Source organism: Vigna angularis, chromosome 3, assembly GCF_016808095.1.
Source record: "Vigna angularis cultivar LongXiaoDou No.4 chromosome 3, ASM1680809v1, whole genome shotgun sequence".
NCBI lineage: Eukaryota > Viridiplantae > Streptophyta > Magnoliopsida > Fabales > Fabaceae > Vigna > Vigna angularis.
The window spans coordinates 41,055,980-41,076,308 of record NC_068972.1 but is presented as its reverse complement, the minus strand read 5'-3'; the positions used below and the strand labels follow the sequence as shown (position 1 = coordinate 41,076,308).

The 20,329-nt window shown below is 33.4% G+C and overlaps 2 protein-coding genes across 4 annotated transcripts; one reads left to right on the top strand and one right to left on the bottom strand.

The window, feature by feature from the left end:
- Positions 1-385: 385 nt before the first annotated feature.
- On the bottom strand, positions 386-4,240 carry LOC108322734 (uncharacterized). 2 transcript variants are annotated; one of them, XM_017554948.2, is made up of 3 exons: positions 4,039-4,240; positions 1,896-3,894; positions 386-719 (listed from the first exon to the last, which is right to left on the bottom strand). In XM_017554948.2, the coding sequence occupies exon 2, from the start codon at positions 3,886-3,888 to the stop codon at positions 2,026-2,028; it is 1,863 nt and encodes a 620-aa protein (XP_017410437.1). In that variant the 5' UTR covers positions 3,889-3,894; positions 4,039-4,240; the 3' UTR covers positions 386-719; positions 1,896-2,025. The 2 variants fall into 2 exon arrangements, with proteins under 2 accessions (XP_017410437.1, XP_017410438.1); XM_017554949.2 differs by having other exon boundaries at positions 1,896-3,888.
- A 7,764-nt stretch (positions 4,241-12,004) lies between these two features.
- LOC108322741 (ubiquitin-conjugating enzyme E2 variant 1D) lies at positions 12,005-15,154 on the top strand. 2 transcript variants are annotated; one of them, XM_052874401.1, is made up of 5 exons: positions 12,108-12,245; positions 13,256-13,334; positions 13,877-14,016; positions 14,316-14,441; positions 14,724-15,154. In XM_052874401.1, exons 3-5 carry the CDS (start codon positions 13,954-13,956, stop codon positions 14,862-14,864), a joined length of 330 nt encoding a protein of 109 aa, XP_052730361.1. In that variant the 5' UTR covers positions 12,108-12,245; positions 13,256-13,334; positions 13,877-13,953; the 3' UTR covers positions 14,865-15,154. The 2 variants fall into 2 exon arrangements, with proteins under 2 accessions (XP_017410444.1, XP_052730361.1); XM_017554955.2 differs by lacking the exon at positions 13,256-13,334 and having other exon boundaries at positions 12,005-12,245.
- Positions 15,155-20,329: the final 5,175 nt, after the last annotated feature.

Below are 20,329 nucleotides of genomic sequence, written 5' to 3'. Positions count from 1 at the left end.
ACCTTTTAAATTCTTAACCGTGGTTTTGAGAACCTAAGTTGATTTCAGTAGCTATAGAAACACACCATTAGACATGTCTGCTTTAAATTTTCTATCACTTCTTTTTATTTTACCATCTTTTCATCTTTTACACTGATATAATGAAAAATAATCACATTCTGTGAAAGAAAATGTGAATGCACGCAAACTGTAGCCTCGTATGAATAAAAGCGCACCCCTGAACAATAAAAAAAAACACCAAACCAATTTAAGAGTATGCCAATCTTAAAATAGTTATATGTTTGATCTCAGGAAAACAGTGACTTCGATTTTTTTTTCAAAGGTGTAAAAACTAACAAATACATAGTGTTGAATAACACATTCAAATTACAATTAACAGAATAAATTAACAAAAATTAATTGTGTTATAACATTAGCATTAGCTGCAGTGTAGAACAATCTAATCATTTTTCCCTATCGCAAGCATGAATCCAGATTTTAATACATGTAACCTATAAACCATCATAGGAAATGATACAAATGTATCATCAATCACTTTCTTAAAAGTGAGTTTTAGATTCTAGCTGCCAAAATATTCAAAATGTTTCAAAAAGATTAACAAACAAGAGTTGAACAACTACTTTCTTCAAAAACTCGATGTCTCTCCACAATTTGCTATCTGTATACTGCAGAATGAAGAGAAAAACTCCACCCTAGTCCCGCCGCTCCCTTGTGCAACCCTAGAAGAATGAAAAAAAAAACAGTGAATATAACTCATCCATGCAATTGAAAAAATTTATAAGGGGATCAATATGCAATCACAGTTCTATAAAGAATGTAACTTTTTTCATATGATGGAAAATAGCAACTGACAAATATGACTTATCAAGTAATTAAGGAAGACAATTATCTGACAAGTTGGGAAATTTCAGGAAAACTAAATCTCAGTCTAATAGACTTTCCTGATCAAGAGTGACAATAAAAGAAGTTACCCATTTGATACAGGCCACGTAAGAATAACACATTAACTTTCATTTTGCTATTAGGAAAAATATAACTATCATATTCAACAATAATTTTGTACAGTTCCACATAACCCACCAACAAAACCAATATAAACTAAGGTCGGATTAATTAATTTATTGTCTTTATCCTTTGCGAACTTCATGCACAGCAGTCATCTTCTCATGACACAATAGACCTCTTCCCAGTAAGTGCATAATGACAGCGATCTTCTTTTCAACCTCTAACTCTAGACCTTCTCACCCTCAGCCGATGGAAACCATTACTTTCTAAAAGCTTGTTCGGTAAATTCATCAATGACACATTATACATTATATGATTTTCTTTACATATTTTTATTTGCCTGTGCCCAAAGTAAAATATGTCACACTTATATCAATTCGACTAACCAAATATCATCCTTTTTGAATCAATAATATACTCAATATTATTTGTTTACGATCTACATTAAACCATCTCTTGTTGTCATAAACATCAGTGTTCCAGCTTTTCAACAAAGTGTCAATCTAATTTCACGATCAACTTCCTTCTTATTTAGGTTCTATCCACGATCAAAGAGTGAGAGAGGTATATCCCTTTTTTACAGCATTTGTTACGTTTTTCTCTTTTTTTGTTTGTGTTACGTTCAGACTTAAGAGATCTTTCTTCAATTTTAATTTCGGAAATGTCATTAATTTATGCATAATAATGATTATCCTGTTATGCATTATGTCTCTCTAGTGGAACATTGGACGAGTAAAAAAAATTGTAGTTGTGGAGAGATAACCAACAGCTATCAAGCATTGATAACAATTGTGGAAAATAATATGAAGAGTGTGACAAACAAAATACAAGACATAAGCATTAAGGCAAGCAAAGTAATACAATGAGCTACAGTATGGTTTGCATATTACCTTTTTAGCAGTTAGTAACCACATCTAAATTCCATTGCGAGCCTTCTAGAAGGCAATATAAAACATGTAGCTCCCTGAGAATGAATCTAAAGGGCATCATCATCTTAGCAGTATGAACAATAAAGAATAATTACGAGTTCTGAAAACCAAACTCTCCCCATCCGCTACTGCTTCTTATATACTTATCTATAATGCCGAATTCCTGATTCTGAGCAACCCGTCTGGCATAGTTCTCAGTTGAGATTGGGCCTTTCTTCAACTTACGGTAATAAACAAGATGCCAAGGCCATAACCGAGCACAACCAAAGAAGGCATCAACTGTTAAATTGTTTTCATCGTCTTTTGGGAGTTCCAAGCCATAATTATTAAGAACCATGTGCATCTCCTCCATAGATACAATGGTTGAAATATCAGAATGGAGATTGACATTAGTTTCAGGAGCAGGATTCAATACGTGTTTTCCGGTATGACTAAGACCCTTTGTCCCTTTTACTATAAATGGAGATAAATTCTCAACAGGTGGTTCATTTAGATCTGTAACTCTGTCAGATGGTTTTAAGAAGACATGATTTTCATGATTATCCTCCTGTACAAATTGGTTCTTTTCCACGTCATTCACAACTGTGTCATAAACTGCTGCAGCTTTTCCATTTACATCAACACATGTGTCCTTGGATTTTGAATTCTCCAATTCCATTTTATTGCCACCAATTGTCTGCCCCTGTGCAGGTAAGTGATCCACAGTTTCAACAGCTGTACCATTAATGGGTGAGCTTTTTGAATTTGACCGTGTTTTAATTGGAGATGATGAAGGCGAACTGAGTGATACGGATAAAGACCTTAATTTTGATGATGAAGAATGTGATCTAGAAGACACTGGTCTTGATCTAGAACGGGAACTAGACTTTTGCAATGACTTGGAAGATTGAGAATTTGAAAGAGAGCGAGATTCAGAGAAATCAGATGAAAAAGAGGACGAGACTGACCTCTTGCGTATCTTTGCTTTAGACCTTTTAGGCAACTCCATTTCATTTCTGCTTCTCTTTTTTTCCCCGTATTCCTTTCTTTGATGCCTATATGTTTCTCTGCTTACAGATAACCGCCTCCCACCTCTCTGGTGTCTCATTCGCAAAGCCTCCTCAGTAGACTGCAGCCTCATCCCATATCCAAATTTATTCACATCTTCATGGCTCTTGTCTATTCTACTATTTTGCCGAACACCCAACCTATTGTATCTCCACTGTGAAGAATGTTCTTTCGGACAATTTCGCATTTTATGACCTGGATCACCACATCTAAAACAAGTCTGATGGAATTTTGAGCCATTTGGACGATTTGTGGTACCCTCAACAATATGTGCTCTGGTCACATTCTCTGGGGAATTGACTTCAGGAGAACCACCAGAGTAACCAACATGATAATCTTCATTCTCATACTTCCTATCATGGCCCTGATAAGGCTCATAACGATCAAACTCTATCGCATTTTCATTCCCGTTGTCAACCAGGTCGTGAACTGGCTCACCCCATCTATCATTTTCCTCCGTTTTGGGAATAACTCCACCCCCTTCATCAGGAGAGTCTCCATCATAATCCTTTTCCTCCCCAATATAATCTTTAAAATCATCACGACGATATCCCCTCTCCTCATCAGGTGTAACCACAGAATTTGCCCTTCCCATCTTTTGATTCGACCATCCCCTGAAACCCGTTTTCCTTCTAAACTCATTCGCATTTCTTCTGCCACCCCTAGAAATTCTAGAAAAATGTGTGCTAGGCTGTTTGTTGGACCACGTTACTGTCAACAACTCCCCACATATACTTTTACCTTTCAGTGCTCTCAGAGCCTTTTCCGCATTAGGAGGGAAATCAAATACTACAAAGCCATATCCATCTCTTTTCAACTGAACATTACATTGTCCAAATTGACGGAATACACGTTCAAGTTCATCTCTTCGAGAATCCTCTGACAGATTACCAATATAAAGTGACATCTGCAACTTTACAAATTAAAAGACCACATTAACACAGTAAATAGCATGATCTTGAAATGGAACAGGAATTTCATCAAACACGTACAACGCACCACTAACGAGTATAAACAAACCCTAACCAAAAGACAGAAATGATTCAAGGTTCAGTACCACGACGAAAAGCCTGAAAGGGTGTGGCAGAACAGTGACGAAAGGAACCCTCTAGAAGCACCAGAGTGCCGTTGGGTCTATGCTTCGTTCTTCTTTGAAACTCCCTGCGTGGGATCTAAAAGGTGTTGAGAATGATAGTGATTTTGAATAGTGAGAATGTTGTCATAACCTAGAAACTCAGAACACAAGCGTATGAAAATAACCCTTTGTTTTCCCATGATTTTATTATTAATGAACAACGAACAATGATAGAGTTTTAAGAAAATAATTTATTGTTTTTCTTTTTAAATTTAAGATTTTTGTAATAAAATATATTGATTATATATGCTATTTCTCTCTGAAAATTTTTATTTTAAATAAAACTAAAAATAATAAATGTTGAGTACCGATCAGTGTATTGTACCATGCTATTGTTTTAAAATAAGAATTTTAATTCTATTATCATATAGAACTAAAAACAAGTAAATAATAAATAAATAATTTTAAGGCTATGTTCCAGAAACTAAATAGACAGATAATTGAGGAAAATCTTCCAAAAATAAAATAAAATAGAGGAAGAAAAAAATTATGAAATATGTGTCAGACATGATTTGTATTGGAATCTAGAAAACAAATCTTTAAGTAGCTTCTTTAAAATTTTCTTATTTTTATTATTTCTTCTAAAAAATAATTTGTGCTCATCTTTTAAGAAATTTTATAAAAAAGAAATTGTTGTATTCAGTTTCTAATTTTAAGAAAAGGAATCACAAATAAGCCAAATTAAAGTCAGTGTAGGTTTGGCTTACACAAAAATGAGATAGCAATCTATAAAAAAATTTAAATTAAATATAAAATAGAAAAAAGAAATATAAATTGGTTTTTCAGAAAATATATTATTATTGGTGTTTATTTTTATCTAATTCTCTTTCATTAGTCCTTATATTTTAAAATAAAAATATAAAGGATTCTTTTAACCAATAAAAAATGTAAAACTAGTTTATATTGCCAATAATTCATTTTCGTTAACTTATATATCGTTTTAACATCTTTAAAACTGTTCCTGCTTAATCTAATAGAAAATGTAGATAACTAATTGTTATAGTCAGAAAGTTAGAAAAAAAAAACAAATTGAGTAATAATAAGATATGTGTTGATCCTCAAATTTTAAATACTAATGTTCATTGTAACTACAACATGGTATCATCAAATAGAGATGAATATATGAATGACATTGCTTTTATTGAGTAGAACTTTAATGGGCTATGGGATAATTACTACTAAACAATGTAGTAACAGTATTTTGTGTTAATGGAAAATTAAAAGCATTGGCTATGTGTGAAGAAGTTATGTTTAATAAATATATTTTTCGTTAAGTCATTATTATATATTTGATTAAAGTAGGTTATTTTTTCAATCCATGCTATAAATAAATAGTAAGAACATTGTAAAATGTATTGTGTAAAGATTTTTAGGGTATTACTTTAATTTTTAAGGTACTTTTTTTGTTAAGTAATGTTTTTCTTTAGTTGGATAGAGATTTGTGGTTGCAAAAAATTCTTTTATGCTCAAATTAGCCTAGACAGTCATCAATAAATATAGTAATTAAAGAATAAATATAGCAATTAAAGAATGTAATTAATATATATTATAATATATGTTATTTATATTACTATTAACGGGTTTTTACTTGGATGACCTTGGAATCATTGATCCAATTATTTGTTAACTTATGAATTATTGCGGTTAGTCATGGATCATTGTGATTGGATAGTTTGTTTGATGTCGTGTTAATCGAGTATGGATGCGTTGAGTACATGTCAACATAGTAGTCTGACATGTATTCGACCATGAACAAGTCTTATACTAATATGACCGAAAGGTACTCAGTCATATACAATACACTAGACCCCCAACCTTTACACACTTTGGCTATGTAACCCTATAGGTATAATAGCCTCACAGTCTTGGGAAATGTAACGATAAAAAGGTTGTAATGATGAAGTATCACATATAACATTATAAGGGAGATGAAGAGGCGTGAGACTGTTGTTTTGCACACGAAATGATGTAATACTTAGAAGGGGCAAAGTCGCAACCCTTAGCCTTCAGATCTAGAAAGATCTAATGGTTAACGAAAGGGGTGGGAAGGTTAAAGGTCATGAGTATTCTTATAAACAGGGGTCTCATTTGTCACATTTGAGTACCAAGTTTTCCGATAAATTATTGTGTTGTTGATATCTTGTGAGAAGAGTTAATCATTTAAAGAGCTGACTACCAAAAAGTATGTCTTATAGTGGGTCAAATATGGGTTACGGGGAGAAATCAAATAGTAGTAGCAGTCAGATCTCGGTGTCATCCGACATGACATCATCCTGGACCATGGGGATGGACATAATTATCGAGAACATGAAAGATCCTGGTGAAGAGCATGTCAAGTTTCGACTACCTAGAAGGGAGGGGTACGGGTGAATAAATCCCTTACTAAGAAGTTAGTGTTCCAAATTTAGGTGGTCAATAATATAAAGTTATTGGTTGAATAATATTTATGTGTTTTAGAGTGGAGTGTTGGAGGACATGGTGTTGCTTAAAAGGATAAGTTTCATAGGCAATGTTTATCATGGTCAAGAAGGGTACGAGGAGGAGTACTTTTGTGTACATAATTTTTTTTCTTTAGCTTCACATCCAATTACCCTTTAATGAGTTTACGATGGGTGTGCTCTGACTTCTAAATGTTGCAGCAACACAACTTCATTTGAATAGTTGGGGTTGTCTTAAAGCCATTAGATTAGTCATGTCAAGATGAAAGTTTTAAACTTCGGATATTGTGTTAAAGGTTCAACTAGGACCACCTAGGTAGATGATAGGAAACTGCTTGAAAGGCTTAACTAAGTCTGCACAGGTAGGTCGTAAGTAACTACATGAAAGGTTAGATCAAGAACGCTTAGGTAGGTGACAGGAAATTGTATGAAAGGTTTGGCTAGGATCGTCTAGATAGGTGAAAGAGAATTGTATGAAAGGTTCGACTATGAAAAGTATTCCATTGTTAGTATTGAGAGAGAGAGAGTTGGGAGCCGCAATCTTGCAATGTAACACTCACGGACTGTCTTTTAGTCACAATGGACCATGATAATATCACTTGATGAGAATGTGAACTTTATAGCAAGGCGAGGGATGGACACGACACCCAACAAGTTAAGTGATGACCAACACAACGAGATGTTATAGGACGTGCTTGTGTTTATGACCAAGTACCAGATTGGTATGGTATTTGTTAAACTGCCTTCACCAAAAGTGTATGGAGGTCGATATAATATCTGATGGACATCCTTTCTTTAAAAAAGTTACACACGGGTTCATCATAAGGGGTCAATGTTTCTTATGGCAACTCCAACTTTTTGATAGCGAAGTGTTTCGCTTCTACCGTTGTGACCATAGGGTCATCTTGATCCGAATCTTCCCATTGAAAGTTTCGGTTCATGAACGTAATAGATGACATCCTTTTTCATTAAGAGTTTTGAGATACTATGTTCACTGACTACACAATTCTTATATGCCTCTTTCTGGTCGAGGATGAGGATCAATCATCCACAAACTTTCCAAATATAATATTGATTGTAGTCCTCAAATGGGGTTTAGCATCGAAACATTTGTCTTCGTGTTGGGCTGTTTTCTCTCTCTTTCTTTCCTTCTCTTTATCTCGTCTACTCTCTCTTTGGTCATCAGGTCTTCGGTATCCAAAATGTGAACTTCCTTCATCGTCGCGCCTTACAAACCCTTTAACGTGGCTGACCCGAACTAACTCTTCAACCTTATCCCTTAGCGTAGTGCATTCATCTATGGTGTGGCCATTGTTGCGATGATACTTACAATATTTGTTCATGTTAGCGTTCGGTAGGTTATGTGATTTCCTGGATGGTGATATGAGATTCACTTGCAATGTTTCTTGTAACATACGATACCTGAGAACACTTAGAAGTGTGTAATGCAAGAATTGGGCAGGTATGGACTCCATTTGATGGGAGCTACCTTTCTTGTGTGTCTCGTTCAACATATTTCCTTTCACTTGACATGGTCACAACTTTTATCTTGTTTCAGTACTCTCTTACTTCTTCTACTCACATTAACTTGGTGATTTGCTGCCTTAACTCATCCATGCTTATAACCGATGTCATACGTTCGCAAAGGAACCAAGCCTTAGTGTCATGGTTATATAGTGGATAACCACTTCGGGGTTTAGGTTCTTGATCTTTAAAGCTACTTTACTTAACCTTCCAATAAAGGATCACATGGATTCCCTTATTTCTTGCCTAACATTGAGGAGGGCGATGAAGGTAAGGTGATGATGTCGACCTGTGGCTAAATGTGTTGTCAAAAATGAAGCCATAGTATCGAAACAATCGATGGAATAGAGAGAGAGATGGGTGAACCACTCATGTGCTCGTATGAGTTGGTGATACCATCATATTGGTCCAAGGTAAAAGTCTTCCACTGCTTAGGAAGTGGGGTATCAATGATGTCATCTATGAAGGAGTGTTGACGACTCCCTCCTACTGCCAAGGAGTTGTGTCTTGGGAATAGGGTTGTACTTGCTTTCATCTTCATTTTCACAGGCAAGATCGATGCAATGTGCGGTTTTCTACATCAAGTTTATGTTATTAAGGGTTTCCTTATCCTTTCTCTTGCCAACCGTTCCTTCAGTTTTGAACCTTCTTTTCTCCTACCTTAGGGTGTCCATTTCCTCAACACTTACTTTTTTAAACTCGACGAACTCCAACTACATCTTCACCCAAGCTTATAAGATAGTAATTATGTCTGCCGAAGATGGTCATGCTTCATTTCCTCCTACCATCATATTTCTTGTAGACACCATAAAAGTTCTTTCCATAAAATACAAGTTGTCCCCGTGATGGACGTCAATTGTTCTTACAAAGTAGAATGTGTATCTTCTAAAGACTCCGAGGGCATCCCAACACTTCCAACCTCCAATCTCCAAGGTACTCGTCCTCCTTCTGAGTACTCGTTCTCCTTTAACTGAGTAAGGATTGTGTTTACAAAAAACACTGTAACGCCCAAGTCAACCTAATGCGTTAACCAAAAATAAATATAGTAATTAATGAACATAATTAACGTACATCGTAATACGTATTATTTATATGTCCATTAGTGATATTGTGTTGGTCAAGTAATGATGAGTTGAGTATATGTCAACTTAATAATCTAACATATATTTGACTAAGAACAAGTCTTATATTAACATGACTGAGTGCTTAATCATAGACAAATAAAACATGATCTTATTATTATTTAAAAATATAAAATATAAATATAAATTGCATGTTGTCATAAATAATTTTTTATATAATTTCTTTTTATACTTCATTCTCTAATTAAATATTAATAATTCAACAAAATATTATTGGTAATTGATCATTGGTCACTAATTAAATATTAATAATTCAATAAAATATTATGGGTAATTGATCATTGGTGAACACAAAGTATGAAGAGAAAAATAAATAAATTTTATTCTCACTAAAATTTAACTCATCCGTCCATTTTCATTTTATATTACTGGTATGAGTTTTGGAGTTTGATATTTTTTTAATCATTTGTCGTGTTTCTTTCTTCTTCTTTTTTAGATATTCTTTTCAAAGTTTTTTTAAGTATGAATATTTAATTTATTTATTTTTAATTTTTTTATGTGTTTTTATATAGCTATTTAATTTAAGACTGGTAATATATTTTAATAAATATTTATAATTTGACTCAAATTTAAATCTATTATGTTCGGGATATTTAATTATAGACCTTGATTTTAAATTCGTTAATCAGTCATGTAATCCATTAAATTACTTGTATACTATTTGTAATAAATATATAAAATTATTCATTTTCATCTTTTTTATAACCCTTAAAATAGATAATATATATCTATTTCATGATATCACTCCTAGTTTTTCTACGTATTATATTTAACTATTGTCTTTAATTAATAAAATAGTAGTTTAGGATAACTTTTACAAAGTCACTTTTTGTCTTCTTAAGCATTTTTTACTTAACATTTCCATAACAACAATAATAACTATTTGTATGATTACAAAGATAACTCACACTAAAAAGGTATGAGTTATTAATGTTTCTTACTAAAGAAAAAAAACCTATTAAAAGGAAATTTTTACAAATACGAATACTCTCTTTATCATTTTGTTAAAAACTTCTAAAATCTTGCATAAAATAAAACTTATCATTGCATGCAAATACCTTTATTTAAGTTAAATTTGTTTATAATAACTAGGGATTACAATTTTACCCGCGGGTAAAATCTGTGGCGGGTAGTAACTATCCGTGGATATTTACTACCCACGGGTAATGGGTAGCGGATATTTTAATATCCGCTTCTAAACGGGTCGGGTACGGATAGTGTACTACCTGTCCCGCAGGTACCCGTTACCTGTAAAAAATTAAAAAATAAATAATTTATATATTTTTTAATTAAATTTAATTAAAAATAAAATAAAATTATATTTTATTAAAATTAAATTTTAATTTACATTTAATTTAATTTATATTATATATATATATATATTTGTATTTTTATTTAAATTTTATTTTTAAAATGTATTAAATATTTTTTTTATTTTTTGCGGGTATCCGCGGGAACCCGTGGATATTTTTTAAACAGGTACCCGACGGATAGCGGATCGGGTAGCGGGTACGATTTTATCCGACAGGTCGGGTTGTAAATAGATACTATCCGTACCCGACCCGACCGTTATCATCCTAATAATAACTCAGTAATAACTACTAAGATAAGTTTCCATACACAAAATAACTTTTATATATAATTTTAAAAAATTATATATACATGTATTGAAATAAAGAGGATCAAAAGGGGTAGGCGAGCTAATTAGCTAGTCACAATTTTAGTACATCTGCTTAGTATTTTTAATCTATTGATCTATCATGGTCCATGAACCTAATTTTATAAAAGATGAATAAATAATTTTAAATATTAACTTTTTTTTTTTGGAATATGCAAAGGTAGAGTATTATTTCAACTTAAAATATTAATACTTACAATTAAATGGTTGAAATTATCACCTTGATTAGTGTAGTAATTTTTTGTATACTTACGTCATTATCCTTAATTATTATTATTATCATCGTTATTATTATCTTAAATATTATGATGTTAATATCATATTTACTGTATAATATTACAATAATAATTACAATTATTATTATGTTAATATCATAATTTTTTATATCATCGTGATTATTATTATTATTATATTATCATTCTTATTACTATCAATATTACTATCATCACCGCTATCAATATCAAAATCCGTTTATATATATTCAATTATCATTAAGATATTTACTAAACATCTAAAAAAATTTAATCTTTCAATGTTTTTCTATTATATTACATTACATAAGATATTATATTATGATTATTAAACAAGTTGGATAATTTTATATCAAACTAATCTCAAAATATTTAAAAAAAAAAGTAATAAAAAGAATCTCATAAAATTTAATTCACCAAATTTGTTAAACTAGAATAATTATTGGCAGGGTGAAACAAACAATTACGTGATATACATTAATAATTGTAATTAATGGCTAGACATCTTACATGTTTAAAAATAGAAGTGTCGTTATAGAAAAGTTTCTAAAATTTAGTATATCAAAAAAACAAAAGCAATGTTTTGCATGATATTTTTGTTTTTAAAAACTACAGTAAATAAAGTAAGACAATCTTGTAATGTTTATATTTTTTTAAAATTAATTATTTATCAATTTAATTTAAAAACACGACAACACATTGAATACTTGTATTAAATAAAATGACAAGATGCAATAATACAACAATTTTGTATTAAATAGAAAATTTAGAAACAGGTAACCAGTGGGCCGAAACAGAACGGGCCCTTCTGGTCCACAAATAAACAATAAGGGACCAACAGTCATTATTCATTGTGAAAATCTTACATCGTTCTTTCTTTCCACAAAATCCCTCGTTTCCTTCTTTATTCCCATTTCCCACCCTTCCATCATTCATCATCGCCTCCACCACGCACCCACCCAGATTCTCCTTCCTCTCCGCGTTCCTCTTCCGTCTCCAAATTTCGATTCTTTCGATCAGATCTGCAAACCCCATCTCGCCAAAACCCTCTGCCACCCATCCATGACGCTTGGCTCAGGAGGATCCAGTGTCGTGGGTCAGTCCCTCACTGCTCTTTCTCTACCTTATCTACGCCCTTTTTCTCTTTCATCTTATTTTTTTCCAAAATTTTCTTCTTGGTCATCGGATTTTTCCCCCTACCTCGTCTTGCCGTTGACCTAGAACGTTCCTTGTTCGCTTTTTTATATTCTCAATTCTTATTTATTTGTTTGTTTTCGGGGTTTTCTGTTTGTGTTTTGTCGGAGGAGTTTTGGATCGTTGGCTGCGCTTTCCTGCCTGGGAATTTTTGGTCGAATGTTTTTGCTTTCCTAGTTCTATAAAGGATGGATTTTGGTGTTTTTGTTTTTTGTGATCATGTTAAATAATTTTTCTTCTTCTTTTATTCTATGTCGTCAATCATGGGCATAAGGTCTTTTGCATTTGTATGCATGTTTTGGAAATGTGTATGTTTTGTTGGTAATGTTGTTCGCTGGCTCTTGTTAGAAGTATTTCTTCTTTGGCGCAAGCTGGAAAAATAATTCAGAATGTGTGGTTGAACCTTTTATGAAGGTTTTAAAAGCGACTGTGATTTGAGCTGTAATGTCGAGGTATTACTTCAGCAATTGCAGCTGCATGTGTCCATAATTTCAATGCTGTGTAATGCATGCCTTTTCAATTTAAGTAGTGGGATTGACAGTGATGATCTAAGTTGATTGTCTACGTTTTCTGTCCATAGCATGCATATAGTTGTGAAACTGAACTTGTATTTGTGCCTAAAGCATTCTTACACAGCATTTGGTATCTGATCTCTTCCATTGGAAAGTGCATGGATGGTGATGTTGGCTGGTAGTGGGATAAGGATTTTGTTTTTGTTGTTGATGTGTTTGTTGTATCATTATGGATGATGTCGGGTGATTAGTCAAATGCTGTTAGGAGTTCCACATTAGGTCTTCCACCTAATGGAGTAGTATTTTTGATTGGGGTTCTCCCCTTTTGCTTAAGTCCTTACAATTGGTATTTTCATTGAGAGTTGGGCTAGGGAAATAACTACTTCTGTGCTGGATCAAGGTGTCAAACCAAACACTGGTTGATGAGTGAATAACGCTCGGAGTAAAGGGTACCACTGGGAGTGAAAGTACCTTTATAGGTAAGGCCTTAAACGTAGACTCACATTGAGTAGGATGAATTACTTGGTGTGGTATTTGAGCCTTCGGCCTCTCCCAACTAATGAACTAGTCTTTTGGGTGTAAACCTTCCTGTTGTGCATAAGTCCTAACAAATGCCTTGTGAAGATATACTGTTCTATTTTTTGTACCAGTCAAATAGTTCAATGAAAAGTGCTGTTACGTGGTGGTCCCATGGCATATCTTTTGCCAACCACCATAGGCAATTTGTGAAGGGAGGCATGTAATGAATGCTGTTGCCATTAGCCGCAATTGTGACACTATGGTCGCAATGGCTTTTTTATATGGCAGAATTTTGGCATTCTGAAATTTTCTACCATCATTGTCAACACTGTTAATGAATGAATTATGGTTCAAGTGTGGTACCATTTTCTTGGTTTAAGGATTTTATCAATTTGTGTAGATATTGTTGTCAAAAGAATGGATCCTACAATGACTAGTTACATTGTGTTGCTCAAATAGAAAATGTTTATGTTTTGTTAAATATTTGTACATTTATTTGCAGTTCCAAGGAACTTCAGATTGCTGGAGGAGCTTGAACGAGGAGAAAAAGGTATTGGAGATGGCACAGTTAGCTATGGAATGGATGATGGTGATGACATTTACATGCGCTCTTGGACTGGCACCGTTATTGGCCCCCATAATGTAAATATTTCTGTCACTTCTGTAGATTAATCTTCATGCAAGTGTATCTGATCATAGTATGTATGCCAGCATGGTTTCTGTCCAAAATTAAGAATTTGGTTTGATTCTTGTCAGTATCGACTTTTATGTATTTGTACATGAACATTGTGTATTATTCTATGCCTGTATGGACCTTGGGTATGTAAGTTTGCGATAAGTTTATATTTTCTATATAATATATATTTTCATTTTGTTTATAGTTAAAAGGCTGCTTGCGGGTCCTATAATTGTGTTCTTCTCATTTGCCTTTTCTCTGTCAGACTGTACATGAAGGAAGAATCTATCAACTGAAGCTGTTTTGTGATAAAGACTACCCAGAAAAGCCCCCAAGTGTTCGATTTCATTCACGGATCAACATGACTTGTGTTAATCATGAAAATGGAGTGGTATCATTTATAATCTTTCATATGTATTCACTGTATAAATATTTTGTGCAGCGCTTGCTGGGATAATTAAACTGTTTTGTTAACTGTCTTTCTACTTCAATTTTTCAATTTGTAATAACTTGAGATCTCTTCTATTGGAGATCTAATCAAGTTTGATATGGGTTTTTCGGGAATAAGGGAATAATCAAATATATTTCATTCTTCCTTTATTTGAAAGCATGGATCTCATATTTGTTGACCTGATAATCTTTCTCAAGATTAATAGACTGGTACATGAAACAGGTTGAACCAAAGAAGTTTGGTCTTCTTGCAAATTGGCAAAGAGAGTACACCATGGAGGACATACTGACCCAGCTGAAGAAGGAAATGGCAGCTCCTCATAACCGGAAGCTTGTCCAGCCCCCAGAAGGTACCTACTTTTAGCATTGAAGAGCATTGAAGACGGTATAGATGTCAGCTTGTATTGCATATTCTGTATGCAATATATAGTGTGTAATGAATGCTTTGTGGATCCTTCCTTCCGAATTCAAGAACATATAATAGGGGAATGCCCCAAAAGATATTTCCATATCCATGGCTTCAGAGTTGTTTTGTTGTCTTTCTCAACTGTTCTGAAGGGGGACTGTTTGATTAAAATATTATGTGTGTCATATTTCTAAAGCAACTCTTTAAGTAGTATTTTCCCTTTAATCACAAAGGTGCTTTCAAATTTACTCTTGCTTCTTCTTATAGCTTCACTTTCTCACTGCCTCTGTAAGTAAGGTTGAGCCAAATGGAAAATTGGCAATGGCAATGTGGATCTGCTTGCTGTCTGTTCTTTATATAATTTTCACCAAAATCAGTCTGATATGAAACAAAAGTAACCAAGTTTCTAGGCACTGTTAGTCGTTGAATATTTGGAACATTTTATATAAAATATACTGTTATTTAATTATAACTTCACATACGGATAAATACTTTTGTCTTTTTATATCTCAGTAATTTTTAGTTGGCTGAGAGAGTAAATTTATACATGTATATTAAAATTGAACTTATTTTCAAATAAAAGAAAAATTGTAGAACTTGGATATTATTGTTGTTGAGAAATCAAAGCCTGTCTGGGATGTAACGGTGTTTGAGATTTACATTGGCTAATATAACCTGGCACAGTGGTTTTAATTTGTTAAGTTGAATTTCTCTAATATGAATATTAGAAAAAAAGGATGTAATAAGTTTAATTTGCTCATAATGGTTTACGTAGTATTATCTACTTGGAAAGATATTTATTAAAATATCTTATTTTGTTCATACTTATTTAATTTTAATGAATTACTTAGTTACGTGGCATATTTTAGCAGCTCATATATTTGTTTTAGTTTGAAAAAAGTCAGATTTTTAATTCAAGGTTTTTTATTATAAACAAATAAATGCACGGAATAAAATTAAGATATTGCTAAGCCAAGCTTGTTTTTCTTTTGTTAACTTTAAAATGTGTATAATTTGAAAAAGTTAAATTATAATTTTAAGATACGTTTCTAATTATTTTTCTTTGTGAAATGAAGCATGGCGATCTTTTTTTGTTTTGTTTTACTTCTATTTGTGATGTTTAATACATGATGGGAGCGTGTATTTTTTTATTTATTTAAAAGAAATATAAAATAAAATTAGTGTGGAAGGATATAGACTAAAAGAAAATAAACATAAAAATAAATGTTTTTCTAAGGTGTTCGAATTTTTTTTAAGACGAAACGAATCCTAAGACCAAATATTATGATAAAATAAAGTATTTATAATTCCAACGGATCCTATTACAAAATGCGATAATAGTCTATCTACGTTTAAAGTATAATAAATTCCTAAAATAGATAAATAATTATTCACAATTTAAAAAATTAAATATATTTATAGTTGAAATTAAATTCTTTTCTGTCTTAAATTTTAAAATAGTTTGGTTATGTTTTAAAATTAAATAAATATAATTATCTTAAATTAATTGATTTAAATGTTTGCCTATATTTATTTATGTGTAAAGTTTTGAGATTAATATATGTTAAAGTTTGAAAAATTGATAAATTTTAATTTTATATTATTTAAGATTAAAAATATATTTAATTCAATAAATATTTAAAATATATAAAATAAGAATTTAAAATTAAAAATTTATCAAAAAATTGTGAGAACCTAAAATTGAGATTAAGAGAGTGGATTAGTGTATTAGACTAATAGAACCTGATTTTAAGTATAAGTACATTTTTTGAACAATCTGGTTCATTAACCTACTTCTACTATCTCTCTATAACTCATTTTTCAGATTTTCTCTGTCTTCTCTCTACCATTCCTCCTCTCTGAGCCATTTGATTTCCGATCAGGTGGTGCCCAAGTATCCGCAGCGTAGAGGACTCCACAACTGATCGATCACTTTCTTCATTCTGACTGGTAAGTAGTTCTTCCTGTTTCCTCTGCTGTTTTGGAACCTAGAACATGTGTTTCTGCCAGTTGCATGTAACTATAAACGTTTTCTCTACTTTGCTGTCAATCTCTAGCTCTAAGAGCTGTTCTTGATCACCCAGTGGTGGTTTGTTGGGTGCTGTTTAGGTTTCTCACAACTCAAGGTATTGTTGAGGAGTCTTTGTGAGCTAGGCAATTCAGCTTTGAGGTAAGGGGAGCTAGGATACTTCATTAAATTAGTCGCATGTGGTGTATGTATACTGAGTTCTTGTACTACTATGTTGTTGGTGTTTTGTTTTGGTTTTGGGAAGATTGGGTTGCATGTGTTGACTGTATGATTTGTGGAACCTGAGTGTGATGCTTGTAAATTGTTTTGGATGTATCTAACTTCTGTAATTAATCATGTTGATAGTGTTTAGGGTGAGAAATCTGTTATAATGTTGTTTATATAGAAAGCACAGTGAATTGGTAGTGTTTTAAGTCATTTTGGAGGAAGTAAGATAGTGAAATTGAGAGTTAGGAATCTAGGGCTCTTGTAATCTGTTGGGTCAGTATAGGGAGGTTATTTGTGACTTGTTAGAGTCATCAAACTGGTAAAAAATAGGTGCATAGTAGTAGAATTGGATTTGGGTCAATAAGTTGTGGAAATTGGTGTTTTAGAGTTGAATTTGAGTCCTAATCACTCTAGCTTTGTAGTAAAGAGGGTTAAGATCATCTAGATAAGTTTAATTAAGTATAAAACACGAATTAGGGGTGTTAGAAGTTGGGCTAAAGGACTAGAAATGGTAAGAGGGTGTGTGAGTGCATAATTCTGTAGAATTTGCGTTCTGCAGATTATGCAGACGCGCTATGCGAATGGTCTCGCATAGTAAGTCCCTTTAGAGGGTGCTCCTTGTTTGAATCATTCGTCGTGCGAGCTGGTGCGCTGTGCGAATGACTGGAGGGTGCTGCTCTCTGACTAGTTATTCACATAGCGAATCCTGTCGCTATGCGACTGGTGATGGTCTGGAACTGCTAATGTTTTAATTCGAAAGGCAAGTTTGGGCGCATAGCGAGTCTTTGGGAGGGGTAGTCTCTGTCTAGGCTTTCGCATAGCGACTCGGATGCGCTATGCGAGAGGCCTGAGGTCTGGTATTGCTGCGAGTTAATTCGCATAGCGAAAGGTGTCGCCGTGCAAGCAACTCCTGTCTCGCCTTGCGAATAGAGTGTGCTGAGCGAATCTTCTGAGTCTAGTCTACTCTTTATCTATTTGTTTTAGTTTAAATTAAGTGTGTGTGATGAATGAAAGGCAATGTATGATTGTTGTGTTGTGGTTAAATTGAAAGTGTACGAGTAAAAAGGTTGTGGTTGGTATTGAAAATGATAAGTGTGGTTATTGGATGTAATTCCATGATCCTCAAGGAAGGGATCCATGGTGGTGCCCTTAGTATGTTTAGAATCATGGAAGCTCAGTCTTGGGGGTTATCTTGAAGCTCCAATAGTCTTTCTTCTCACTTAGAGAGGATCGATCTATGTCGTGAGGAGTAGCAGTAAGTTCTAGTCTTGGGTGCTTCCAGTATGACCCAGGGTGAGTGATAACGGACTAACCTCATGAGTGTGGTAGGGTGAAACCCATTGGCAATGACTTTGCAAAGCAGTAGAAGCCACCACGAGTGCACAACCCGCCATAGCTCAACAATCACTCTAAGTCCGAACGAGTCAAGTTTAAAAGTGTAACAAGTTGTATTAAGTGACTATGTATAAGGGAATTAAATTGCATGTTGTGTGTGACTGTTATAACATGATTTTTGTAAATCTAGCTCACCCTTCTGCTTGTTTGTGTCTGTTTGTGTATGGTGTGTCCTTTTTGCAATGATCATCCATTTGAATGTGAGCAGAGGTAGGTGAGGTGCCTCTGGAGCAGACCTTAGAGGAAGATGACGTCGCTACTTAGCCTAGTTAGGATTCATAGACATTTGTGTATTTTTAAATACTCGGCTGTGTTTAAAGTTTTAAATTATAGACATTTTGGGATGATTGTAACCTTAAGACTTTATCTGCAAATCTTTTTCTAAATGTTCTATTATATTAAAATATGGACTACTATATTATATAATTCTATATAATCTGGAACGTTACATTTATGGTATCAAAGCAGTTTCTTTCTTTAGGAATTCCTGTAGGGTATGTGTGTTCCTTGTTTATGCTTATGTAATCTTAATCATGTCTAAGTTGGTTGCCCCCTTTTCTTCGAGTTGGATTGATGATCTTTTCTCTCTCTCTCTCTGAACAGAAGATGACACCTAGGCCTCCTCCTCCTCTCCCTCAGCCTGAGCCGTCTGAATCAACCAGAATGTTAGAGGTTGTGCTTCAGGCGATGCAACAACAAAATGTTGCATTAGTGCAGCAAAACACGATAGCCTTGCAGAATTTGGAAGCTGCAAGAGTGTCGGATGAGAATGCAAGAGTGTCAGCTGAGAGCACTCAGAGGCAGTTGATGGAAGTAATGACTAGTGGAAGGGCTACTGTGGGTCCTTCATCATCTTCTTCAGCTGTTTCGGTTCAAGAGTGGAGCTTGAAAAGCTTCCTTAAACACCATCCAGCTAGGTTCAATGGAAAGTGTAGCCCAGACGAAGCTGATCACTAGTTCAGAGACATGGATAGAATTTATAATGTCAAAAGATGTCCAGATGAGAATAAGTTAGCCTATATTGAGTACTTACTAACCGGGGAAGCCGACCACTGGTGGAGCAGCATGAGAATGATTTTGGAAGGGAATGAGGCTCCAATTACTTGGGAATTATTTAAGAATAAGTTTTACACTGAATATTTTCTGGACAGTGTAAGGTTTGATAAGGAGATTGAATTTCTCCAACTGGTGCAGGGAAGTATGACAGTGGCAGAATATGTTGATCGGTTTAAGCACTTACTCTGGTTTTATACGTTAACTATAGATGAGGAGTGACAGTGCAGAAAATTTGAAAATGGTTTAAGAGAAGATATCAAGCTGCTAGTGAAGGGATTGCGTATTCAAGAGTTTCCTACTTCGGTAGAGATTACACGAGTGATGGAAAAGATCAAGAAAAAAGCTGAAGGAAAATGTAACATGATTAAATATAATTACATTATAACTTTCATCGTTAAAAAAAAATTATTTTAGGATTCAGTGATAGTAACATTGCAAGTAAAAACATGCACTTAATTATAAAAATTGATATTATTTACGATGAAAGTTATATAATATTTATAATTTATTTAAATTATTAACTTCTGCAATATTTATTTGTATTTTAACAATCTAGATTTTTAATCTTTAAAAAAATTAACTATTTTCCATAAATAATTCTACTATAAGTAATAAAAAATATTGCTAGGCAATTTTTTACTTAATTATTTTACAGATATACTAATTATTTATATCTATATAAGTGTTCTTTATTGGAAAAACAAAGTTAGGTCGAAGAGCTTTTGATTAGCTGTAG

What these genes read in the sequence shown, in the direction of transcription:
- LOC108322734 (XM_017554948.2), bottom strand. Translation starts at nt 3,888, where the DNA reads ATGTCACTTTATATTGGTAATCTGTCAGAGGATTCTCGAAGAGATGAA.
- LOC108322741 (XM_017554955.2), top strand. Translation starts at nt 12,212, where the DNA reads ATGACGCTTGGCTCAGGAGGATCCAGTGTCGTGG. An exon ending in CCGTTATTGGCCCCCATAAT is followed by an intron (nt 14,017 to 14,315) that starts GTAAATATTTCT and finishes TTTCTCTGTCAG; the next exon opens with ACTGTACATGAAGGAAGAAT. An exon ending in TTAATCATGAAAATGGAGTG is followed by an intron (nt 14,442 to 14,723) that starts GTATCATTTATA and finishes TACATGAAACAG; the next exon opens with GTTGAACCAAAGAAGTTTGG.